The sequence below is a fragment of the Pelophylax lessonae genome (genome assembly GCF_965119305.1).
Source record: "Pelophylax lessonae genome assembly, chromosome: 6".
NCBI classification, from domain to species: domain Eukaryota; kingdom Metazoa; phylum Chordata; class Amphibia; order Anura; family Ranidae; genus Pelophylax; species Pelophylax lessonae.
Window position 1 is genome coordinate 255,171,664 of NC_138773.1, and position 26,880 is coordinate 255,198,543.

A 26,880-nucleotide genomic window follows, 5' to 3' on the forward strand; every position below is an offset into this window, starting at 1 on the left:
CAGTCCCAGGAGGTATACTCCCACCTGCTCTAGGATCTTAGTTTTGTAACAAGCAGTGTCAGAGGAATACATAACCCAGGGGTCTTCAAACTTTGGCCCTCCAGTTGTTCAGGAACTACAGTTCCCATCATGCCATGTCATGTCTGTGAATGTCAGTTTTACAATGCCTCATGGGATGTGTAGTTCAACAGCTGGAGGGCCGTAGTTTGAGGATCCCTGACATAACCCAACTCCACAGAGGGGTGCGTGCCGTGTCTGTCAATGAACACCAGAGAAAAGGATTTTAGGGTAAGACAAATCCAGGTTCTTGTTCATTGACAAACACAGCTACATAGCTTTGGGATGTCCCAAAGCAGTATCAGCATTAGGGGGTGGGAAATAAAATTCCCAAAAATGGTCTAAAAAAAAAAAAAAAAAAAAAAACAACTTAGCCAACCAGGAACTGGAGAGAAAAAAAAACCCTCAAGAGGCAGAAGCCTCTGCCACAGTGGCCTGCAAAAAAACAGCAGATGCTCAAATATGCACCTTGTAGGCAAATGTGCGTACAGATGCCCAGGTAGCCGCTTTGCAAACCTGGACCACTGATTCCTGACGGAAGGCCCAGGAGGCACTAGCATCCGCATGGAATGCACCTTAACAGGGAAAGGAGGAACCTGACCCTTAATGGAATAGGCCTGCACCACAGTTTGCCTGATCCAGCTGGAAATGGTCGCAGCAGATGCAGCCTGCCCCTTACGGGACCATCCGTAAGAACAACCAGTAAGAACCAATGAATCAGATTTTCAAATAAGCTCAGTCGCCATCAAGTACACCCTGATGGCCGGATAACATCCAAAGAATGCAAAGCAACCTTTTGGATGCTTTGGCTTAGGACAAAGGCAACACAAATGTCTTCATTTAAGTGGAACCCCGAAACTACTGACCGTGATGAAGCACCACTTTGTCCCTATGAACCACCAGACAGGACAACACAGCAAGCTCAGAGACTCTGGCTGCAGAAGTGATAGCCACCAAAAAAGCCACTTTGTGACAAGCAGAGGAATTTCACAAATGTTCTCAAAAGGCAGTCTTTGAAGAACTGACAATACCAGATTAAGATCCCACAGAGGCACCAGGGACCGTACCGGAGGAGCCAGGTGGTGAAATCACTGCACGAAGGTGTGAACCAAGGAATTAGTGGTCAATGGTCTTAGAAAGAAAATTGCCAAGGCCGAAATCTGGCCTTAATGGTGCCTAGAGCCAAAACGCTAATCTACACCCCTTTGTAGAAACTCCAGCAGACCCGATACTGTAAAGGAACAGGTGGAAGTCATAAATTTGACGATACCGGCCCCAAGTGGCCACCAGAGCGTCTGCCAGAGGATCCTGAGACCTCACAGCAAACCTCAGGACCTTCCGGTTGAGACGGGAGGCCAACAGGTACACAACAGGGGTCCCCCACCAGAGACAGTTGTTGAAACACTTCCGGGTGAAGGGACCATTCGCCCAGACAGTGCCTGTCGACTAAGGTAGTCTGCCTGCCAATTTTCTACCCTTGGAATGTGCACAGCAGAGGGCACTGAAACAAACAGTTCTGCCCACCTTAGAATCTCAGCCACTAGGGTACTTTTGGCACCCCCTTGGTGATTGATATACGCCACAGCGTTGTCCAATTGAATCCTTACCTGACACCCCTGCAGGCGATCCGTCCACTGCAACAGGCAGGGCCTGATCGCTCAAATTTCCAGGATGTTGATTGGCAGACTGGACTCCTCCCGAGATCAGAACCCTTGGGCTGATTCCATGCCCAGGACACCTCTCCACCCGGACAGGCTGGCATCCTTTGTAAGCACTGTCCAGAACAGGGGGGGGGGGGGGGGGGGAGAAAGAAAAAAAAAAAAAAAAAAACTTCCCTTGTCACAGCGCCACCAAAGGAGAGACCCTCCCGCATCCCCACTCAGCAGGATCTGATTTCCAGGGACTGGTTCCATTTGGATAAAATCTCCTTTTGCAGAAGTCTGATATGGAACTGAGCGAATGGAACAGCCTCGAAGGCGGAAATAATCAGGCCCAGCAACTGTATGCAAGTTCTGAGAGATGACCGGTGATTGGACAACAGGAGCCAAATCACATGCTGCAATTTCAAGGGTTTTATTCCTGAGAGAAACACCCAGGCTGAAGCTGAATCCAGAGTCAGCCCCAGGAAGTCCAACTTGGACAGGGTCAAGGCTGACTTTGGAAAATTCAGAGTTTGCACCGTGATGACCAGATCCTCCTTTAGGACAGACAATGACTCCCCCCTCAGAAGATCGTCCAGGTACCCCAGTACCGAAAACCCCTGCTGTCTGAGTAAGGCTAACACTGGGGCCAACACTTTTGTTAACACCCAAGGAGCCGAGCCGAAACCAAAAGGGTAACGCCACAAATTGATAATGCTCCTAGTCTATGGCAAAATGAAAAACGCTGATACCCGTTCTAGATTGGAACATGAAGGTAAGCGTCTGATATCGATGGAGGCCAGAAAGTCCCGTTGATGAAGGGAAGCCACAACTGTGTGAATGTGCTCCATTCTGAATTTCTGTACCCGCACAAAGTGGTTCAGGGACTTGAGATCCAGGATTGGGCAAACCTTTCCCTCCTTCCTGGGGACCGTACAGAGGTTTGAATAAAACGCCTGAAAACGTTCCAACTCTGGAACTGGTACTATGACACCTTCGGACAACAAATCCTGCACCGCCCCCAGAAGGCCTTGAAGTCAATCTGAGGACAGACGCAGATTGGAAGGGAAGAACCTTGCTGGGGGCAAGGATCGAAACTCGATCTTTTAACCGGACCGAATCAACTCGAGTACCCATTTGTCCTGGATGAACGAGGGCCATGGGTCCAGAAGCAAACAAAGACGTCCCCCCCACCCCTAGAACAGGTGAGGGCATCCCTTCAGGCGGAGGAGAGCTTATCTGCGAGGCCAGAGAAGTCCATCTTTGACTTGCCACCCCATGGTCTATTGGAACCCCGTGTGAAGGAACAGGAGGATTTCAAACCCCTGTCCTGCGATCCTGCGGGACAAAAGAGCCGCTTGTGAGCCAGAAAGGGCCACGTTTGCGGCGAGATGTTTTTAGAAACCTGTGGAAAGATGGTGCTCTTGCCCCCGTCAGACCCTTTAGGATCTCTTCCATGGAGGCCCCTGAACAAGCGGTCCCCCTCAAATGGGGGAGATCAGTCAGCACCTTTTTGGAGGCCTGGTCCATAGACCAGCATTTCAACTAGATCATGCGGCGCAAGGTCACTGCTGTCACTGACGCCATGCAGGCTAACGGGGCTGCATCCAGGGAGGCACAAATATACTGTAACCCCTGTATCAGCTGGCCTGCCAGTTCATGAGGATGCTGACCCTCTTTAAAATCCTGGCATAAAAGCTTCGCCCACTCCCGTCAAGGTCTGGGAGATCAAGGTTATGACAAACACCAGCCTCAAGATTGAACCTGCCACAATAAAAAGATGACGGACCAAGGATACAGCCTTCCTATCTGCAGGGTCCTTAAAGGACGGAGCGTCCGCCACTGGTAAGACCGTAACTTAATTTAGACTAGAAACCTGAAACCTAGGAGGGACTCAACAAAAGGATACCTCCTAGCGAAACGCCTAGGTATCCCAACCATGCATTTTGGGGACCCCCACTGGCTAACGACAATCTCGTAAAAATGGGCAGGAAGGGGGACACCTTAGTTACTCTGGATGGCCTGCGGTTGCCAAATTGCACAGGTACAGACGCAGCATGCACTGTGTCCTTCATTTTTAACGTTTTCCGCACTGATATAATCAGTGCCTCTACAAGCGCCTTTTCTTGCGTAGGTGGTGAAAAGAATCATCCTATCGGAGCACTCGGAAGTGCATGGACGCAGATCCTGTGGGGTGACTCCCGTGCGCAGCAGCCAAGTCAGCCTCAGAATCTGAGGAAGCAAAAGGATACGCTTTTTACCAGGTCTCTTTGCAAGACCATGTCCACTTTAAATGCCAGAGACTGCAGGGCTGCCATCATGGCCACCATGGCAGAGTGGGACCCCGAGGATCCCCCCCCCCTCCCCCCGAGAGCAGGTCAGGTGGTGGGACATGTACAGGCTTCATGGCACCCTGGGGCCGACTGTAGGAAACGGTGTAAATTTATCAAAGCTGTGAAAACCTCCGCTGACGCCTGTGGAACCACAGGTTCCAGCAACAGTGCAAAAGCAGAACAGGCAGGGAGACACTGCCCCAGGACTCAAACCAAACATGTCTCAGCAAGGAACAGGGAGAGAGGGGCCAACAGCCTGCAGCACGCTGTTCCGAGAGGAAGAGGAGATGGCCATGCTGTCACCAGAGGCTGCCCGCCGAGCACCGCTCCATGCTGCTACAAGAAGATGGCCACTGCATTACTTCTAGGAACCACCAAAAACATGGCTGCCGATCGAGGAAAATTCCGGGGGAGTGTACTACTTACCACACCTTGGAACCGGGCAGGCACCACTACGGGCAGGTCCCCTCCCCATCGCGGAATGGGGGGTGCTGCAGGCCAGAGGAACGCTGCGACTCTAGCCAAGATCAGGTCGTGTGAGTCCTCGCGAGGTGTTCCACTTGCAAGCCAGCCCCCCGTCCAGTGGGACCATGTCGTGGCCGGCCTAGCTCAGAGCTGAGGTCTGCACACGCTCGCTGGCCAGACTGGGTCAACCGTAAGGATCCAAGATATCCAGTGTGTCACCCAGTCTGGCAGTTGATTGTAGTTCACAGGAACAGACTTGATTGTATGAGAAAAAAAAAAAAGGGAAAACAAAAAGCCAGGACCAGCAATCCCAGCAAGGAGCTAGGTCCTTACCCCTGACTAGGCAAAGCATAAAATAAATCTTCGAGCAGGAAGTGGGAGAATAACACTTGGGACTGCCCTATAGGCATAGTTAAAGCGGTAGTATCCCGCTTTTTGACACTTACCTACAGGTAAGCCTATAATAAGGCTTACCTGTAGGTACAAATAATATCTCCTAAACCGGCACGGTTATTTACAGTGCATGCAGGCGCATGCGCTCTGAAGGTCCGGGGGGACCTTAAATTAAGTTGCTGGGAGCTTGCTGGAAAAATCACTCCCGCGCGCATGCACGGGAGTGACGTCATCGCGGCTCCGCCCAATCATCGCGCCGGAGCCGTCTCTTCCGGCCAATCAGCGCGCCGGAGCCGACGAACCCGGCAGAGACGAGGGATCATGGCAGCGCCCGCAGCGATGTCCGGGGGTCCGTGTCGGGGCTTCGTTTTAAGGTAAGTTACACATAATGGGCTAGTATGCGATGCATACTAGCTCATTATGCCTTTGTCTTGCAGGTTTTTATTTTTTATTTTTATTTTTTTATAGGGTTTACAACCGCTTTAAGCTTTGTTAAAAGCTTCTGCCTAGTGTCCTACTCCCAGGAAGAGCAGCATAACCCATCTGTCAAAGATGATATAGAGCAATGTCAGTCAATAAACGAAAAAAAATCTCTACATAAATACTGCTCAAAAAAATTTAAAGGAAAAACTATCAGAGTACAGCACCAAGTCAAGTAATCTCCTGGCATAGTGATCTGGTCAGTTAAGTAGCAGAAGGGGTTGTTAATCAGTTTCAGCTGCTTTGGTTTTCATAAAACAAGTGCACTAGATAGGGAACAATCCAACCCCCAAAACAGGAATGGTTTTACAGGTGGAGGCCACTGAATTTTTTTTTGTTGCCCCTACTCTTTTTTTTACTTTACTAGTTTTGCATTAGGCGAAGGTCACTGTCATTACTGGTAGCATGTGGTGATAACTGGACCCTATAGAGGTTGCACAGGCAGGTCAAGTCCTCCAGGATGGCACATCAATACGTGCCCTGTCCAGAAGGTTTACTTCATCTTCCAGCTCTCGAGAATGGAGGAGATTCCAGGACACAGGCAGTTACTTTAGGAGAGCTGAACAGGGCCGTAGATAGGTGGTCCTTAACCCATCAGCAGGACTCAAATCCGTTTTGCACAGAGGAACAGGATAAGCACTGCCAGAGCCCTACAAAATGACCCCCCGCAGGCCACCATTGTGAAGCTCTCTGACTAAAATCAGACATCATGAGGGTGGCCTGAGGGCCCAACACGCTCTAGTGGGCCCTGTGCTCACTGCCTTGCACCGTGGAACTCAATTGGAATTTGCCAATGAACACCAGAATTGGCAGGTCCACCACTAGCGACCTGTGCTAGTCACAGAGGAGAGCAGGTTCACCCTGAGCACGAGGTATGCGATAGGTTCTGGAGAACGTTATGCTGCCTGTAACATCGTTCAACACAACCAGTTTGGTGGTGTATTCATAAGAAGTAGAAAACTGCACTCCCAACAAGATGAAAAATATATTTATTGAAGAATCCAAAAATCCATAGTTGACAAAAAATAGAGGGGACCAGAAATAGTTGACGCATTTCACTAAATTAAATTCGATCATAACTATGGTTTGCTGGTGGGTCAGTGATGATCTGGGGAGGCATATCCATGGAGGGACACAGATCTACATGCTAGACAATGGCATCCTGACTGACATTAGGAATCAGGATGAAATCCTTGGACCCATTGTCAGACCCTATGCTGGTGCATTGGGTCCTGGGTTCCTCCTGGTGAACGACAATGGCCGGCCTTGTGGCAAGAGTATGCAGCCAGTTCCTATAGAAGGAAGGAACAACATTGAATGGCCCGCACGCTCATCTGATATAAATCTGATCTAACAACTCTGGGACATTATGTTTTGGTCCATCCGATGCCACCAGGTTGCTCCCAAGTCTGTTTAGGAGCTCAGTGATGCCCTGGTCCAGATATAGGAGGAAATACCCCAGGACACCATCCATCGCCTCATTGGGAGCATGCCCTGACGTGGTCAGCCATGCATACAAGCACATGGGGCCATACAAACTACTGAGTACAATTTTGAGTTGCTGCAATGAAATTTCAGCAAAATGGACTAGCCTGCTGCATTTTTTTTAGCCCTCTGTAGGTTAATAAATTTTAATTTCCATCAGTTCAACACATTACCCATTCCATATCAGTAAAAGCTATGCAGGATATTTTTCTCCATTGAGATCTGATGCGTTTTCAGTGTTCCTTTTTGAGCAGTGTATAAACCACATACACTTTCCCCTACAATGTGTCAATTTATTGTTTCATTTCAGGAAAGTGAACGTGGCTATTAAAAATAAAAATATATGAGACAAGAAATCCCTGCTGAACTGATTATCTGCATTCTCAAATGCTGTTGGGTCCAGAAAACAGCCCATTTTCAAACGATTAAACTAGTCACATGCCATGTCCACATTGCACTACTTCTAAAAGAATGTACCAACCTTTGCCTTTCCATTTATTGTAGCTTTCTTGTTGGTCTTCCATGATTTTCTTCAACGCGGCCTTCTCTACATCACCCTCTAGAAGCTCCCAAGTTACATCTTTTTCTTGCAACTGTAAGTTGTTTTTATTTGCCGCCTTGGCTTTCTCCAAGGCTTCCTTGGCACCACTCTTAAACAGGATAATTCCCTAAGAAAAGCAGGACAATTTAGCAAAAAAATTCATCACTGGCCACCTAACCATTTCACACAGGAGTTTAAAATATGGTCATTCTCAAGAGTGGCAGGTACAAAAGCTCTAGATCAGCATTACAGGATTTGGCTATATAGCCAGTGCAGATTTCTTTCATGCAGCCACAGGCAGTTCCAGCCAGGAGAAAACAGTGATTGCTAGCGGCTAACGGAGCCCCTAGCGATAATCACAAGTAAAATCCAGCAGGCTAGTTGTACCAAAGTTGAGCGATCAACCTTGTACATTCAGCCTGCCCATACACTGTTCAAATCTCAGCCAGCTCCTGCTGAACCGGCAAAGATTTGAACAGTCAATGCCTGGCCTTGATCTCGCCTACTATGCAGTCTTATTGCTACTGCTGTAAGTAGTGTCAACTTACGATTGACTATCCCCTTTTAATGAAGGAAACAAGGCAAGCATTTAAGGGGCCAAGATTACAGAAGTTCTATTAGGCATTATACGCACCTCCTTAGCACCCCTACTGAAGTCAATCCACTTGATTTCACCATGATCTTGAAATAAGGCATGAATATCTTCTCTGGAAGTCATGTTGTCCAAGTCTCCTGAGAATTTTAAGAGGCAGCCAGTCTGTTCTTCCAAGGTTTTCTGTACATAAAAAGTCATTTAATATTTTACACTAGATTGTAAAGGTAAAAAAATTACACCCAAACATTTAATCCAACACCATCAAAATTTGGCAGTGTGGCAAATTTATACAACTGTTGCTTATCCATCCACTCACTTTATATGGGCTGCCTACATGCAACTTGGCACTAGTAGAAAAGTTAAAACCACTCTTCACAAGGCTGTGCACCTGTGTTACTACTGAGCCCTTAGGTGGACAATACCAGACCTACAAGTCACCAACATCATAGCACCGCCTGTTTTAAGCCAGCCTTGGCAATCAAAAACAGACATGAACTGAAAAATTAATGCAGTTTACAGGAAACTAACATTTTACAACATCACCTAGATATGGTCAGCACCACAAAAGTCAGTGTATTCAAATTGACAAGATACTAAAGATTGCTTAGAGCGGAACTAAACCAGTCATTTTAACAGTTTCCCAAAAACCTATCATTCATGGCATGTCTTGAATGATTACTGTCACAATTGCATGCGTTTGTCAAATAACCAAATGGCCAATTACATGAACACCATGGAACTGCAGAACAGACAAAGATGGCAGCTTCCTTGACTAAACGATTAGAGGCTTTAATTCCACTTTAGAGGCTTTAATTCCACTTTAGGTAGAATTCTAACCAACTGTCCACCTAAGAAAATGCACCTAGTCGTTAACCTCAAGAATCTAGAAGGGAGTAGGTAGGCCCTAATGAGCTTCTACAAAGTCAGCTCTCATCATGGCATTTTTGTGCAGATCTAACTAGGGCTCCCACAGGTACACCTCTTTTTCATGTCCCTCAAAAGGATGGCAAATAGATATTCAGGCTTTAATGCATTGAAGAGAAAAAAAAAAAAAAAACACATGTGCATGCATTCCTTTGCTATTCACATGCAGTTTCTAGTGTGAATGGGCTCTTCTGGCACAAGCACTAGGGGCTTAAGTTTATGCCTACCATTTCAGCATCTTCTGCTTGTTTCTGGGCATCTTCCTTCTCCCTGGAGACAAAAACAAAATTGGAATATTGTGTGTTCTAGATAGGAGAAATTGATGAATACACATTAGCCTAAAGTGAACATAAGCTGGTTGGAAAAATACAGTATTGCCAAGTAACTGCTGGCTGTAAAGCAGATCCTGAAGATCAGGTTCCAGATTACTTCAATATACAAAGTATTTCTGTGATCATTCCTGGCTCTGTTCATGCCCACCCCAAAATCACCTTTCCTTTTACCACTGCATCATAAAAGCAAAGAGTTTATACATAAAAGCACACATTTTACACAGTAGTAAATGGTTGTGTTCAGAGTTCATACTAAGATAATTTATTCCATAGTTATTGCCTGGCTGTTATGCCGATTCACTGACCCAGAACAAGTATGCACACCAGATGTTCTAAGGTCGCTGGCTGCACATCTTACCCTTCCCATATAAAAATGAGGACAAAGACAACTAAACCCCTGTTTCTGATCTGGATTCTGCCACGATTCCCGAGTGCTCAATGCACTGACCAGTCCAGATTGGATCCTGACTAGCTGCTCTGTGTGCCAGATCAGATGCTCAGCTTTAACCAGCTGGAAACAGCATATGACTCAATCCTTCCCCTCGCTGGGTATAATTAGATTGTAATATTCCCCTTTCACTGGAGGCTGAATCAGGCCTTCCTTCCCCAACATCAGTGCCTAACCTCACAAATATGCTTCTGGAAGAATGGTCATACATTCCCAGAGACACTCCTAAACCTTGTGGACAGCCTTCCTAAAAGAGTTGGAAGCTGCTATTGCTCCTAAGGGTGGGCCAACTCAATATTGAATCCTACAGCCTAAGGCTGAGATGCCATTTAAGTTCGTGGAAAGGCAGGCGTCCCAAAACTTTTAGTCATAGTGTATGTGCGCATGGACACATGCTAGCTTGAAGCGTTTAGAGGCAGGAAAAAAAGTAAAACAAGTCAAATGCCTGTAAAACAAGTGATTTAGAGCTGCAGCGTGCACGAGGCCCAAGGCTCTTAAGCCATAAAAAACCCACCACCTGTCCCCTTTAACCGGTTATGGACTGCCCCACGCAGATATACTCCTGCACCAAATCCCATACCTGTATGATTTTGTGCGCTGGGTCTGGCGCGCACGGTGCCGGTGGCCAATCAGCGGGACACTACGTCCGTCAGGATATGCCGATCTGCCTATGTAAACAAGGCAGACCGCCATTCTGTGAGAGAGGGGGGGGGGGGGGAAAGATGGAAATCTTGTGTTCCTTCCCCCAGTCAAAGCACCCCCCACAGTTAGAAAGCTCTCCCTAGGAGCAGATTTAACCCTTTGATTGCCCGATGTTAACCCCTTCCCTGCCAGTGACATTAGTACAGCAAGTGTATTTTTTAGCACTAATCACTATGGGTCACTGATCACCAAAAAGTGTCACTTTGTGTCATTTGTCTGCCACAATGTTGCAGAATAGGAAAAAAAAATTGGTTTATAGGGAGTTTCCACTAGGATTTCTGGTATATTTCCATCTCAATGACAAAGGAATAGAGGGGTTAAGGAGGAGCTAGACGTTACAACCCTTCCCACACCAAGTTCTGGCTGAAGTCAGTAAATACAAGTGTATTGACCTGAAAGTGAAATAGTACAATGAAAAAATGCACCTTTCCCTGTGGCCATCCCTTTTTCACCAATATTACTGTGCATACTTTCTGCATACTTACTGCTTGTGCTTTGCTTTTGACTCCGATTGCTTCTGCTTCCTCTCTTCATTTTTCTTTGCATAATATTCTTCCCTAATTGAAAGGAATGAGACATTACACTATGGGACAATCACAGCTGAAGAAAAAAATCACCCAATATTCAAAAATATTAGAAAAGCACGTGTAATCACAGACTAACAAGGTACCAATTACTGCATTTTTAGAAACTTACTTGGATAATATGATCATATCCGAGTCTTTATATTTAAGGTCTCTATTCTCTAAGAATTTCTTGGCAGCATCTTCGGTCTCAAATACAAGAAAGATTGAGCCCTATGTTGGAAAAGACAGTTTAATACACCAATACTTTTAGCTACAGCATAAAAAAAAAATAAAAAAATAAAAAAAAGGTATATAAAAACCCAAACCTTAAAGGCCTTATCAAGCCCTCGCCTCATCTGGATGTTCTCAATGGGACCCTTGTTTTCCAACCATTCCTTTATTTGATCCAGGGATGTGTCCAGTTGAAAGCCTTTCTGTGAAAGTAAATATTTCCCCATTAGAAATTATTGCTGCAAATTGTAGAGCCTACTGGGCAATATAATCAGCTTACAATGGAGGAGTCCCACCAAACCTTAACTGCCAAAAAGGAGGCATGAGGAGAATTTAACTAAAACTGGAGGGGCCTAAAATTATAAAATCGGTTAGAAACGTGAATGTCTGACCTGTGTTGAGACATATGGTTAACCCATTGTTGCAAGCATGTTACACATCACTAAAAGTTGCTGAGAACCATTTTAACCCTTGCCTTTCATCAAGTGTTATTAGAGCTCCTATATGTCACAAGGTGGTAGAGAGCACCATCGGCGGCACTGCAAAAAGTTTAAGATGACTTGTGGACTATCACTTGTCTTTTTTCAGGACACTATGCACGGTTATTATAGGCTCTCAACGACACGGTTTCTTTTCGGTTAATTAAAGAGGTTGTAAACCCGTTTAAATTTTTTTTTTTTTTTTTTACATCCTGCAAGAGAAACACATAATGAGCTAGTATGCATCGCATACTAGCTCATTATGAAATACTTACCTTAGAACGAGCCCCCGCCGTGCCGCTCACTCACCTGTATGACGAGCGACATGTTCAGTCGCCCGTCTTCCGGGATCGCGGCATCCGGCCATCTGATTGGCCGGAGCCGCGGTGACGTCACTCCCGCGCACGCGCACGGGAGCCGACGGTCACGGCACGGGGCTCTGAAGGAACGGCACGATCAGCCGTTCCTTCAGAGCGCATGCGCCAGTGACGTCACTGGCTGCATTAAAGGTAAATATCTCCTAAACTGTACATGTTTAGGAGATATTTACAGTACCTATAGGTAAGCCTTATCATAGGCTTACCTATAGGTTCAACTTCCCGAGGAGGGTTTACTTCCTCTTTAAGTCTTCTCAATCTGTATCAAAGGCCAGCTATGGAGGAATCTGTCTATAGGTAGACCAACTTCTGCACTGCACTCAATAGCAAATTTAATATGGGAAACCTTACTGAGAAGCATTGAGGTGGCTATTTCTGAATGCAGTTTGAAGCAGTTAGCTTACTGAATTTCCTCACACTATATGCCTCCGTACATTAACTGAAAACAAGCATGGGGATAAAGACTTAGCACATTAAAAAAAAAAAAACACTAAAAATGAAAAAAAACTTACAGCCAAGCAACCAGCATTTTCAGATGGTCTGCTATAAGCGTATGCCCAGGTTCTCTTTAAATCGAATATTTGCAAGGCTTCAAACAAAAATCCTCTCTTCAGAGTCTATCAAGAATCAGCCTTTAACCTTCACGTTATACCGTGGCCTACAAGAGGACTGGACACTGGCAAACAAATTGTGTCAATAGATTCCAAGAAAAAAAAAAAAAAAAAATCCCATTTTCTTACCCATGAACGTGGACATTTTAAGCAGATCTCCATTAAACAGTCCATTTGCACACCAGTTGCAGCAGCTGTGTGCATTGTATAGACCAGCCTCTCAACTAGTGTGCCGTGGGAGAGAGAAGGGCTGTACGATGAGCCCAATTAACCTGCCGAACTGTACATCAGCACTGATGGAGAACTTTGTCAGCCTCAAAAGTGAAAGTAAAGGGAGGGGGAAGTCTGCTGTGCTCTTCGCTTCCCCCCCCCCCTACAGTGCAGTACGCAGCTAAATGAAAGATACTGTGCTAGAATGATTCAAAAGGGTGTGTAGGTGTGGGTAGTGTGTGGGGTGCATCCCGAGGACAGGAGTCAGCTGAGTCAAGCAGTGCACAAGGAGAGGACTCGGCTGCAGCAGAGCTTTAGGAATCCGAAGAAAGAATTGCTGAGCCCACAGGATACAAACCAGCCTCTCCTTCCCATCCCTCCACTGCCAGGCTTCTCTCTACAGCAGTGTTTCTAAACTCTGGTCCTCAGGGCACACTAAGCAGGCCAGATTTTAAGTACTACCTTGGGGAGATGCAGACTAGAATACTGCAATCATTGAGCAGCACATATCACATGTGATGTATTTCCGTTTTCTTGCAAACCTGGCCTGTTGTGTGCCCTGAGGTTCGGAGTTGAAACACTGCTCTACTGCCTCCACTTAAGGATTTCTTGTCTAAATTGAGCTTTTGTATGACTAAGTGGATCCGAGCACGGGAAGGAGAAAACAAGGGCCTAGAAGTAGATGATCGCCTTGTGCTTTCTGGGAATATTGGTAATCCAGGCCTATTGAACACAGAACACCAAGCAGGAGTAGCCACCATTTACACTAACGTTGGATAGGAACTACCTTCTAACAAGCGTGGGCTGAGAGTGTCTGTGCCGGTCGGTACCAGAGTGGTGGGGGGGGACCCACATGCAAAAAGTGAAAATCCACTAAATAGAAAGACCCCATTTAAATACACTCTAGGGATGTTTTACAACTTTCACTGTACTTTTAAAAGCATTTTAAGGTCTTTAAACATACTTTTAAAATAGAAAACCCATTTAAACACGCAAGATACTGAGAGAGAGCAAGAGCAATGGAAAACAAAAATATTTAATGATTTAATTAGTAAAATAGGTTAAAAAAAAAGGCAATATACCAGGACCGCAAAAAACTGAACCGCGATATAACGGGGGTTTACTGTAATTTTTTTTTTAATATCTTATATATACTCCAAGGATCTTATTTTTAGCATTGTAATTGCCTTTATTAGGTACTATAATTAGGCTTATGTTTATTGTGCCCGTTCACACCTTTTACTTTTTTGTATGGCTACACCTGAGCCCATTCACTTTATTCACATTATGCCACTATATTTTTGCACACGACACTCTAGGCAGCACCACCATACCTTGTGTGCACGTGCGTATGTGTAGGTGTGTATTCCCGACCCCCCCCTTTCCTGTACCATCAGAATTGCTTTTGTAGGGCTTGTTTGTGATAGCAGCAAGGACTGCTGCTACTCTGAAAATCAATTCATGCTCAGGTGGCTTTTTAGAAGCATTTAACGGGCGGTAAAGAGGCAATACGTTGCCTCCTCCCAACCCGTTTTAAGCCCATAAAGGCAGCATTACCACACCGCAACCATGCAATGTACACAGCTGCAGGGTGGTTGCAGTGCAGCCCTCTTTACCCTGGGTATACCTCCAGCTGCAGCCACACCATGTGTACACCCACAGCTGCTGCTTTTGCAGCAAACAAGGTGGGGGTGGTAAAAACAGCTCAACCACGTGTTTTACCACCCCTCCCAACCTGACATGTGAACAAGCACTTGGTTCACAGTTTTGTGGCTGCTTGCTGCGTGTAGGGTAGCCTATTTCAATGGGCTTCCCTACTTGCCAAAATGCAGGGAAAGAGGTCCCTGACCCCCTTTTTTAAATTTGGCCGCAGCAAAAGCACCCTATGTTTTCCAATGTGTGGGGTACTATTAGAAATAATGGCACCCCTAAAGAGCAGTGCATTGGTGTCTCAGGAACGAGCATGATTTTGTGCGTGTTCGGTGATACACAGTAACATGAACCAAGCCTTGGACAGGGGTGCCTCTAGACTAAAAACACTTTTCAAGGGCGCCCCGACTGAGAGGTCGAAAACCCTAATATGGACTGTATGTAGCCTCAGCTGCATCCAGTTTACAGTACTGTGTTGTAGCAGTGTAATTAGAACTTCCTATGTGGCTCCCAGAACAAGAGTCAGGCCAAGCACTGCTCGGTGTTTTATAAAAAAAAAAAGCTTCCTCCAATTGGCTGAGTTTGAATTTGTAATGGCATCAGCCCACCTCAGCCAATCAGAGGAATTTGTAGACCAAGCATTTCTCCCCTCCCTCAGCAGAGCTAAAGATGACTTATCCTGGGCTGGCTTTCAGTTTTATGCTTGCCAGTGTCCATTCTCTTGTAGGCGGCATTATGACATGCAGGTTATGGACTTCCTGTGTCCCTTAATTGAGGTTCTGAGACACAATATCAATGGTCAACTGAACAAAATTTTACCATACTCAATCTTCATACAAATGTTAGTGACAATATTCAGGCTTAAACTCCCCCTTCCATTTGCATATAAACTATATGATGTAGAATGCCAAGTGGAAAAGATGGTGTTGAATTTTGGGACAAGTGACATTTATATAGTTTCCAAAAATTGAAATGGTATGATTGTGTTTAACAGCTTTATGGGTCCGGTCTACTTACAATGTAAACTGATCTATTCTTGACAGCGTTTTTGTACTCTTCTGTGACTTCTGGCAAAGGTTTGCTGGGGGTTCTTCTAATTTTGGATTTTTCTTCATCAATTTCCAGCAGGCCTGTCTTAGATTTTTTAAGTGCCCCCAAAATTATTCCAAAATCTGTGGTCAATTTGCTTAATCTAGAAGGAAAATTAGGAAAAATTAGACATTCCATACTACAAACTTGCACCAACCCAATCACCACCAGATAATTACCTGTTAAACTTGATCATAATTTCCAGAGGCACCCAGCCATCATCAAGGGAAATCTGTTCCTTTAGGAACTTGTCTCGTGGAAGGTTATGGTCACCAAAGTAGTACTGAAAACAGATACAAGTTAGGTGTTCAGGTACAAGTGTGTACTGCATATAGTTACATAGTAGGTGAGGTTGAATAAAGACAATAGTCCATCCATTTCAACCTGTGTAGGCATGTGTGGCTGTAATCATCTCCCATACCCCTGAATGTTCTGATCCTTGAGATGTAAGTCTAAGAGTCTTTTGAAAGCCACCATACTACCCGCAGAAACCACCTCTTGTGGTAGAGAATTCCACAATCTTGTTGCCCTAACAGTAAAGAACCCCCCGCGTTGCCTGAGGTTAAAACGCTTCTCCTCTAATCGCATTGTATGCCCTCGAGTCCTCATGCAATCCCTTCGAATGAACAGCTTTTTTTCTAAGCTGGGATCCCCATTAAGATATTTATAAATTGCTATCATGTCCCCCCTCAGACGTCTCTTCTCCAGGGAGAATAAATCGAGCGATTGTAGACGCTCTTCATAGTCAAGGTCCTCCAATCCCCTAATTAGTTTAGTTGCCCTTCTCTGGACTCTCTCCAGCTCCAACACATCCCTCCTGAGGACTGGCGACCAGAACTGGACGGAATACTCCAGATGCGGTCGGACCAGAGTTTTATAAAGTGGAAGGATTATAGTCTTATCTGCATTGCATATGAAAATCAAAGCCTTCAAAGAGAAGTATGGTTTTAGATTTTTGAGAATTCTACTTACCTAGGTGGATGCAGCATCGGTCTGATGTCTGCAGCTGTCCCCTGGCGCTTCTACACTGAGAACCGAGTGATCCAACACCGCCGATCGCTCAGTTCTGACAGCCCCATGAGCAGAGAGCTGCTGACAGTCATCCAGCTCGCTTGCTCCATCCTCGCTCAAATCTGAGCTGTGGAGGGGCAGGAAGCGGCCAGGTTAGGCTCTCAGCGGCTCACTGAGAGGGGTCAGTCCAAGCATCTGGTGGTTCCTGGACTGACATCTGTGCCGTCAGCAGAGAGCAGACTTCAGTCCGCTCTCTGCTGAAACCGGGTCACAGAAGTGCAAGACGATCTGCACCCCTGTGATCCATACAAGATGTACAGCTTTGGCTGTACATCTCCTTTAACCCCCTACCCTGCAGGATATACTTTGCTTCTGTTCAGTCCTGAAGCTGAAAAAAGAAAAAAAAAATCCACAACCTCCAAGTACAGAGGAGCATGCAATTCACCCATGTAGGGCAATCAGCACTGCGTGAGGCACAATTTTGAATTTGGAACTTTTAGTTTCAGCTATTGAATGGTGCGGGGGGGGGGGGGGGGCGGAGGGCTTGGAGTAAAAAGGAAGGCAAGTATATACAGTAAAACCTTGAATTGAGAGTAACAGAGCTTTTGCAAGATGAGCAAAATTTAATACATTTTGACTTGATCACAAGCGGTGTCTTGATATACAAGTAGTATCAAATCACAACTGATTATAAAAAGAGGCGCCTCTAAGTGTAGCAATATGGTTACATTTAACAAAGGTACATTTAGCAACTCACATGGTTGATAAAAAAACAGGCACATCCAAGTATGCAGGCATCCGGGATACAGCTGTCCACATAGACGATGCACTGCACCGCCATCATCCCTTACAGGCTGCGCTCCCCAAGCACGTCAAGCCTCACTTTCAGATAGCTCTACTGCAGGGTAGTCTTCCCGGTCACCATAGACATACAGATGAGGTCTTGTGCTAAAATTATTGCTCTCACTCTAAAGTTTGCGGCGATACCTCACGTGTGGTTTTAACCTGGTTTACATATGAGAGCGCAACCCATGTATGCATCCGTTTCTGCATGTGAGCACAAGGGGATGGGGCACTGAAATGTTATTGGTTATGTTTTTTTTTTACACTTTCCCCACTTTAATTTTTTTTCAATCACTTATCCCTATTACAGGGAATGTAAACATCCCTTGTAATAGGAATAGGGCATGACATGTCCTTTTTACAGAGGTCTCCAAGTCCCCACGTCTCTCTATGCTAAAAGTCGGGGAGGGGGGGGGGACCACCACGATATGCAAATGATGCCTGTAGCTGCACCCATCATTCAGATATCTCCACTCAGTCCAGGACATCATGACATCTGTGGGCTGGAAGTGGATAACTTACCTGAAACTCCTCACATCAGTTTAAAGTTTGCTTTTGATTTTAAGATTCAGATAAAAAAGCAACCCGAGGAGCTAATATACATTCCACGCCAACACACAAATATACAGTCAAGTGGTCCTACAGAGCAATATCAGGAATACGGTTAAACTAGGATATGTTTACTGATCACTGAGAAAACCCTGGCTTGAGACAAACCTTCACCCCCCCCTACTTACCTTTTCCCCTCTTCTTACTATACCTATTCCTTCTCCCATATGCCTTACAAGTTAAAAGTCTGACCTTTATTTTTTCTTTGTAAACTGCAATTCGACTTTTCAATAAAACATTAATGGTGGGAAAAAAAAGAACCTGGTATAAGTGATCTTGGGTGCAATCACCATCCACCCCCCTCCCGCCCAAGGGTGCACAGCACTTGGCAGGGCATTTCAAAAATAGACGGCCCCCCCAGTTATACTGCATTTATTCAGTACCAAGCCAATAGAAAAACCAACAACTGTACCAGACAATTTTATTTTATTCCTATATGGACTGAACAGATGAACCGGGTGCACAGTGCACAACAGAGCACTTAAACAGCAATGTCCACATCTGAGGTCTCCTCCACAACACACTATTCTTACTAGCCAATTTTCAGGATACCGCTCCAAAAGCTTATTTAAAAGATAAACTTACCTCAATTTGCTGACAGATCTTTGTGTCCAGATCAGACGCTTGTTCTTTATCACCGTTTTCTGCCATTACAAATCCTAAAAAACAATGTAAAAACCAGACCCATATAAGTCACCCAGCATTACAACACTCTTACATAAATCGTCACCAATGCACAAGCTTGATGTTTGTATAGTTGGGTTATCTGCTCCCTAGCAGTTAGAGACTGAATTGTGATGACAGGGTAAGGTACAGTTATATCATGCAGATTAATTTCAGTAATCTAGGCAGACTACAAAAGTACTATGAAACAAGCCATCACTAGCACAAAGCACCCCCGTCACCCCAGAACGATATGAACATACAGTCATGGCCAAAAATATTGGCACCCCTGCATTTGTCAGATAATGCACCACTTCACACCACTTTGTGTCATACTAATACAAAGGAAATAACACGAACACCTAAACTTTGTGATTGCAACAATTTTCTGAGCAATGGGGGGCATTGTCTGATTTGGGGGGGGGGGGGGGTTTGGCAATGACTATGCATTTTAACCTCTTCCCATCTACGCTATAGCCAAAAGACGGACACAGCGCAGGCTTAAATTGCCGGGAGGTCATCTCTTGGTTACTAGTGTAAATATTGGTAAGGGGGACACTGGACACCTTTGCTACCATTGTGCTATGTGGTGGGTGTCCAAGGTGCTCCTGCGCCTTTGAGGACTGGGCTACCTCCAGCCCAACCTGCCCCTTATCGATTCGAATGCATGGGCTTCCACTGTGGAGACTCAAATTTAGAAGGGTTAATACAGGGTGCTGTGAAGGGGCCTTGTAGCTTATGCATGCATTTGAAAGTGCTAATAAACCTGTTTTTAACACACAGTTGGACGGGTTAATTTGTTTGGTAAGCAAACTGGTTGTGAGTTGAGCTTTGAATTCTCTGGTTTTGTCTTGTATACCCTAAACCCCTATTCTTTTATAAGTTCTCCAAATTGGTTTATTTGATATTTAAGCTACCAGGCACTGTTACCTATTCCCTATATTCTCTTACACGTAGATATACGTGATTTTGGGCACGATTCGGTGGCACGTGATTAGACACAGGGGGAGGAGTGGCTGTCGCAGCCGGCCTCCCGCGATCATCACAAACTGACAGAAGACCCACCTGCTTATGTAAACAAAGCAGGCGAGTCTTCTGTAAGACAGGGAAAGAGATCAGGAGTTTCAGCTAAACTGAAACCCCGATCTCTCTGTGCCTGTCACAGAGCCCATCCCCCCACAGTCAGTAAGCACATTTAGACATACATTAACCCCTTCCCTGCCAGTGTCATTTATACAGTAACAGTACATATTTAGCACTGATTACTGTATTCATGTCACTGGTTCCCCCCCCCCCCCCCCAAAAAGTGTCACAACAGTTAAGGGTCCGATCTGTCCGCCGCAATCCCACAAAAAAAAAAAAAAAAATCGCTGATCGCCGCCATTACTAATAAAAACAAAATAAAAAGTCCAAAAATCTATCCTGTAGTTTGTAAACGCTATTTTTTTTTTACCAAAAATATGTAGCAGAATACAAACTGGCCTAAACTGAAAATTAGATTTTAATTTTTTTTATTGGGAATGTTTTATAGCAGAAACTAAAAAAAGTGTTTTTTTTCCGAAATTATTGCTCTTTGTTTATAGCGCAAAATCTAAAAACCGCAGAGGTGATCAAATCACCAAAAGAAAGCTGTTTGTGTGAAAAAAGGACGTCAATTGTATTTGGGTACAGCGTCGCACAACCGCGCAATTTTTCGTTAAAGAAACGCAGTGCCGAATCGCAAAAAATGGCCTGGTCATTAAGGGGGTAAAACCTTCTGGAGCTGAAGTGGTTAATGGCATCAGATGAAACCAAGATCTGCTCGATCCAATGTTTTTCCAAGCCAGTAATGGTTTACATCTGGTGTGAATTTGGGGCTGTGACCTTGAGAGCCGGTTCACACTACGACTTGTCAGGCGACTGACAAGTAGCTCTCCATGCTGTGCAATGGAACCGTTCTAATCAGAGCGACCCAAGTCGCTCCGACTTAGAAAAAGGTTCCCGCACTACTTTTGGGCGAAGTCGGAGCGACTTGCATTGACTTCTATTATGAGAAGTCGTTTGAAAGCCGCGATGAAGTCGTGCTGCACAGGCGACTTCAAAAGTCTGGGCAACTGAGTCGCCGCGGTAAGAACTGACTGAAGGGCTGTCATGATCAGGCACAGCAGCTGTGTCCCAATATGACCGGAAAAGGACTTCCCTTCATGGAACACCTGTGCATACTCCTGCAGTCAATCATGGCCCTCACACGTGTTCTATAGCAGTGGTCCTCAACTCCGTTCCTCGGGGCCCACTAACATGCCAGGTTTGCAAGATAACTAAATTACATCACAGGTGATCTCATTTGCTGCTCAGTGATTGCGATATTCTAGTCTGCATCTCCCCAAGGTAATACTTAAAATCTATTAGTGGGCCCCAAGGACCGGAGTTGAGGACCACTGTTCTATAGGACACCTGTGTGAATAAAGCCCAAGTGCTCTTTCATACAGGTGCGCTGGGAACAGTGATGAGCAATCTATGTGGCTGGAGATTGTGCAGGCAACATACAGTAATATACACTCACCAGCCACTTTATTAGGTAGGCCTTGCTAGTACCAGGTTCAAACCATTTTGCCTTTGTGGCAAAGATTCAAACAAGGTGTTTGAAACATTCCTCCGATTTTGGTCCATATTGACATGATAGCATAAAGCAGTTGTGCAGATTTGTTGGCTGCACGTCCATGATGCAAATCTCCCATTCCTCCACATCCCAAAGGAGCTCTATTGGATTGAGATCTGGTGAGTGTGGAGGCCAATGGAGTACAGTGACCTCATTGTCATGTTTGAGAAACTAGTGGTGAGATGATTTGAGCTTTGTGACACGGTGCATTATCCTGCTGGAAGGAGCCATCAGAAGATGGGTACACTGTAGTAATAAAGGGATGGATGTGGTCAGCAACAATATTCAGGTAGGCCGTGGTGTTTAAACAATGCTCAATTGGTACCAAGAGGCCCAAAGTGTGCCAAGATCCATGCTTACGCCAAATTCTGACCCTACTATCTGAATAGTGCAGCTGAAGTAGACACTCAGACCAAGCAACGTTTTTCCAATCTTCTATTGCCCAATTTTGGTGAGCCTGTGCTAATATGGCCTTAGTTTGCTGTTCTTAGCAAACAGGAGTGGCACCCGGTGTGAACTGCTGCTGCAGGCCATGTTCTTCAGGATTTGATGTGTTGTGTTCAGAGATGGTATTCTGCATACCTTGGTTGCCTTTCTATCACCACCGGTCTGCCCATTCTCCTAACATTACAAGGCATTTTCATCAACACAACTTTCGCTCACTGGATATTCTCCTTTTTGGACCTCTCAATGTAAACCCTAGAGATGGTTGTGTGTGAAAATCCCAGTAGATCAAAAGTTTTTGAAAAAGGACAGATAAGAACAGAAGATCCCGGGAGCCGCACATCAGAACAAGGCCTGCTGTGTGTACAGGTGGCAGAGTCTCAGCCTGGACCCCCCGGCAGGCCACGCTCCCAACACATTTCACTCCACCCACTGGAGCTTACTCATGGGACTATCCAGTGGGCAGAGTGAAATGTGATTGCTTTGTGGCCTGGCAGCGTCCAGGCTGAGACTGCCACCTGTACACACAGCAGGTCTTGTCCTGATGTGCAGCTCCTGGGATCTTCTGTCCTTATTGATCATTGTCTGGAGCATGGGTGGGCTCTTTCCCAGCCAGCACTCATAGCAACAGGCACAGGACTATACTTCCTAGCAACCTAAATGGGCCGCAGACATACCGTGAGTAAAATTCTCAGACCAGCCTGTCACCAACAACCATGCCATATTCAAAGCGGTTGTAAACCCCGTTTGTTATTTTTACATTCAGCCAAGCCTATAATAAGGCTTACTTGTAGGTGAAAGGAAGCTCTACTAAACTTGTACCATTTAGGAAATATTCACCCAGTATGCAGCTGACATCAGGGGTGCTCTGAAGGGCCGGCATACTGCGCCAGACCTTCGTGCCGGAACCGAGGTCTCCCACGCACATCATCATGGCTTCGGCCACTCAGCACCAGAGCCCATGAACCCAGAAGAAAGGCCGGGGGAACACGTCAGCCATCTTAGTGTTGACCAGGCGCTGCTGGAAGGGATTTGTTCTAAGGCAAGTATTTCATGATGTGCTAGTAAGCAATGCATGCTAGCACATTATGCCACGGTCTTGCAGGTTTTTCTTATCAGCGGTTTACTCCCCCCTTCTCCCCTCTTCCCCATTCTGATGCTCGGTTTGAGCTTCAGCAAGTCTTTATCACATCTAGATGCCTAAATGCACTGAGTTGCTGCCATGTGATTGGCTGATTAGCAATAGTGATGGGCTCAGGCGTGTTTGAAATCCTGGTTCCAACCAACCTGCCCGATCCCATCAGGAATCCGACACGGCACACCGATAATCACCGGCAGTGAGACATTTCCCGGTCTGTGCAACTGCAGAGCCGGAAGGGTCACTGCCTGTGATTGACCGTGTGCAGACGGCTTCCTGGCGGGATCGGGCAGGTGGGTTGGAACCAGGATTCCGAACACATCTGAGCCCATCTCCAATTCGCAATTTGTGTTACCATGCAACTGAACAGGTGTACCTAATAAGGTGGCCGGTGAGGATGTGTGGCACTAGAACCTGCAGCTGTGTTCATACAACTGCTGCACCCCCCCCCCCTCCCCCACAGAGGAGCATGGCCTCTCCCCTGCACCCCCTCATAAAAGAGCATGGCCTCTCCCCCCCATAAAGGAGCATGGCCTCTCCCCCGCACCCCCTCATAAAAGAGCATGGGGCCTCTCCCCTGCACCCCCTCATAAAGGAGCATGGCGCCTCTCCCCTGCACCCCCCCATAAAGGAGCATGGCCTCTCCCCCGCACCCCCTCATAAAAGAGCATGGGGCCTCTCCCCCGCACCCCCTCATAAAAGAGCATGGCGCCTCTCCCCTGCACCCCCTCATAAAGGAGCATGGCCTCTCCCCCGCACCCCCTCATAAAAGAGTATGGGGCCTTTCCCCTGCACCCCCATAAAGGAGCATGGGGCCTCTCCCCTGCACCCCCTCATAAAGGAGCATGGCCTCTCCCCCCATAAAGGAGCATGGCCTCTCCCCCGCACCCCCTCATAAAAGAGCATGGGGCCTCTCCCCCGCACCCCCGTAAAGAAGTATGGCCTCTCCCCTGCATCCCCCGTAGGGGAGCATGGTCTCTCCCTCATAAAGAAGCATGGCCTCTCCCCTGCACTCGCTCTATAGATATGAAGGTGTCGGGCAGATGCTGAGCCGCAGTCGCACCGCCCTCCCCGCACACATGGAGCCCGGACAGAACACGTGTATAGTCAGTGACGTATAGTACAGTCCGGAGTCGGCCCATTAGTGCGCTATGTGGCGGTAGGATGATCCCCGCACTATTCTCCCCTCAGCACACATCCCTGCCTGCCCGGAGCCCCCACCGCTCCACACACACCGGCCTCACCTGAATTCACCGCCTTTCCGCCACACAACCACTCGGCCCCGGCCGCTGTATGACGCGCAGATTTAAAGGCAGTGCCGGCTCAGTACCGCCCCCTCCCGGCATGCACTGGGCGGGTGTGACGGTGAGAGGGAGTCATGTGGTGTGCAAGTGGGCGGAGCGGTCTGCATGTCACTTGTCATCGTGTTCTAACCCCATAGACTGTCATTAGAGATCTCTGATCCGGGGAGGAGGGGGTGACCTGAATACTGGGCTCTACAATATCATCACTACAAGGGCCACACCACTTATATTATCAATATTCAGGGGCCACAATAAATCATTAACTAACAACTGTCCCTGATGTGGAACGACGTCCCTCTGTGTCCCTCATTTTGGTGTGATCTATATACTTGTATATAAAATGCATTATTTAGCTATGAAAAAGTGTTTCCCAGTGCTAAACCTTTCATCTACATTGCTGCATTTGTATATTTCAGAATTCACTATAAGGGCCCTTTCATAGATCGGACCGAACGGGTCCGTCTGTCCGTTTTTCAGGCAGATCCGATTGGGCCACCCATTCTCTTCTATGGGGAGGCGGGTGTCAGCTGACACCCAATCTGACAAAATCCTCTGAAAACAGACGGATGGCGATACGTTCACCATCCATCCAGCGGGTCGGATGAAAATGGACAAGTTGTCCAGAAGGTTACTAAACCCAGGACCTGTATTCACTATATCTGGTCTCCCACAGTACACAGAACATGGAAATGCAATGATTTTAGTAAATATAAACTGCTAACTACTTTTTCTCATCAGCAGTATATAGCAGTCTTGTGCCTTGTACTAGCGCCTGGTTAAAGCTTGTAGGAGGAGTTTTCATACTTCACTGGCTGTCCTATCAGGATGCAGAACCCCTGACCCTCTGTCTGGACAGTGCTGATTGGCCCTGTGCTGATCACATGCACCCTCCCAAGAAAAAAAAAAAGAAACTCTCTAGCAATGCTGAAAACATTGCAGATAGTGTGCAGCTGTTGCATCCTCATAGACTTGAATGGACTGCCAAATGGCCCATTCAGTAGTAGTGTAGGGGCCTCAGCTCCCATGTGAATGGGGCCTTATGCTTAGTTGTTCTCCATTATAAATATTCTCCATTAAAGCCCAAGAATAAAGAATTGCTTGCAGTGGGCCCCCTGCACTCTGTGAGCAGACAGGGTCTTTATTGCAGAATAAACCTGCAATGCATTGTCTGCAATTAAAGAAACCGACCTGCCTGCTCACAGATTTCCTAGGAATGTACACAGCTGTGCAAGTACAGCTCAGTTTACATGGGATAGTAGGCAGGATCTTTTAAAATATGTAAAGGGACTTAAACCATAAAATTACATTAATAATAATAAATAAAGCAGACACACCAAAATTGGAAATAAATTGGCCGCGGCCGTTTATTATTGGTTTAAAATTATTTTGTAACTCATTCAAACACCATCTTAAAAAACACTTAAACAGCCTAGCCACTGCGGCTCAGGCTGTATCAATAAATAAAAATCAGTGATTTCTATAACTCCCAGCTTTCAATGAATATACCACTAGTCCCCCGGCTTCAACGACGTAGTGTAAGGGTCTGCCTGATTGCATACAATTTGAAAGTGTTTAGGTTTGGCCTCCTATTATATGGTTATGGTAAATCTAAAAGAAAATTGAACAAGAAAATTGTATAGTGTATGGCCAGCCTTATGCTTAGAGGCAACATGTAGATATCCTTATATGATGACTATTTGTACTGATAATAGGAAAACAGTGCATGGCTGATAAATATTGAGAATGAGCCCCCGTTCACATCAGGCCGATTTGACATGTCAAATCGAATGCCAAACCAGAGCCTATTGCCTGCTAGGGCAGGGACGGTGCAATAGCAGCTACTTGCGCCCCCCCAAAAAAAAATTTAAAAATTATCTCAATAATTCTAGCGCTAAAACTCCTGCCTAACACTAAACTGATGACCTGTATGGGCTTTGCGTATGTGCGCCCATGAAACTATGAAAAACTTCAATTCCCTATATGTTTTCTTAGGCAATGGTTTAAAAGCCCCATACAGATCATCAGTTTAGCGTCAGGCAGGAGTTCTGATGCTAGAGTTATTTCTCTCACTCCGGTGTGCGCTGTGGTACAAATCATGTATAGGGCAATCATAGGTGCTAAAGCACATGCATTTTTGTGTGTGTACAGTTTACAGGTGGGGGCGGGCACCACTGGCACTGGGGTGTACAGTATACAGGTGGGGGAAGGCACCACTGGCAGTGGGGTGTACAGTATACAGGTGGGGGCAGGCACCACTGGCACTGGGGTGTACAGTATACAGGTGGGGGAAGGCACCACTGGCAGTGGGGTGTACAGTATACAGGTGGGGGCAGGCACCACTGGCACTGGGGTGTACAGTATACAGGTGGGGGCAGGCACCACTGGCACTGGGGTGTACAGTATACAGGTGGGGGAAGGCACCACTGGCACTGGGGTGTACAGTATACAGGTGGGGAAGGCACCACTGGCACTGGGGTGTACAGTATACAGGTGGGGGAAGGTACCACTGGCACTGGGGTGTACAGTATACAGGTGGGGCGGGCACCACTGGCACTTGGGTGTACAGTATACAGGTAGGGGTTGGAGGTGTACAGTATACAGGTAGGGGGGCAGGGGGTGTGC

General features: G+C 46.3%; 1 protein-coding gene across 2 annotated transcripts in view; it reads right to left on the minus strand.

Moving 5' to 3' along the window:
• The window catches only part of SSB (small RNA binding exonuclease protection factor La), a 28,007-nt gene extending 3,683 nt beyond the window's left edge, over positions 1-24,324 (minus strand). Inside the window, exons 1-10 of one of the 2 annotated variants that reach the window (XM_082262103.1) lie at positions 24,199-24,324; positions 18,657-18,730; positions 15,788-15,891; positions 15,537-15,711; positions 11,288-11,395; positions 11,092-11,192; positions 10,881-10,952; positions 9,141-9,183; positions 8,029-8,169; positions 7,335-7,521 (exon numbers count right to left, since the gene is read on the minus strand). In XM_082262103.1, the coding sequence (XP_082118229.1) occupies positions 7,335-7,521; positions 8,029-8,169; positions 9,141-9,183; positions 10,881-10,952; positions 11,092-11,192; positions 11,288-11,395; positions 15,537-15,711; positions 15,788-15,891; positions 18,657-18,722 (997 nt within the window). In that variant the 5' untranslated portion in view covers positions 18,723-18,730; positions 24,199-24,324. The remainder of the gene's footprint in view (positions 1-7,334; positions 7,522-8,028; positions 8,170-9,140; positions 9,184-10,880; positions 10,953-11,091; positions 11,193-11,287; positions 11,396-15,536; positions 15,712-15,787; positions 15,892-18,656; positions 18,731-24,198) is intronic. The other variant, XM_082262104.1, reaches the window with a different exon arrangement.
• Between the last annotated feature and the right edge of the window lie 2,556 nt (positions 24,325-26,880).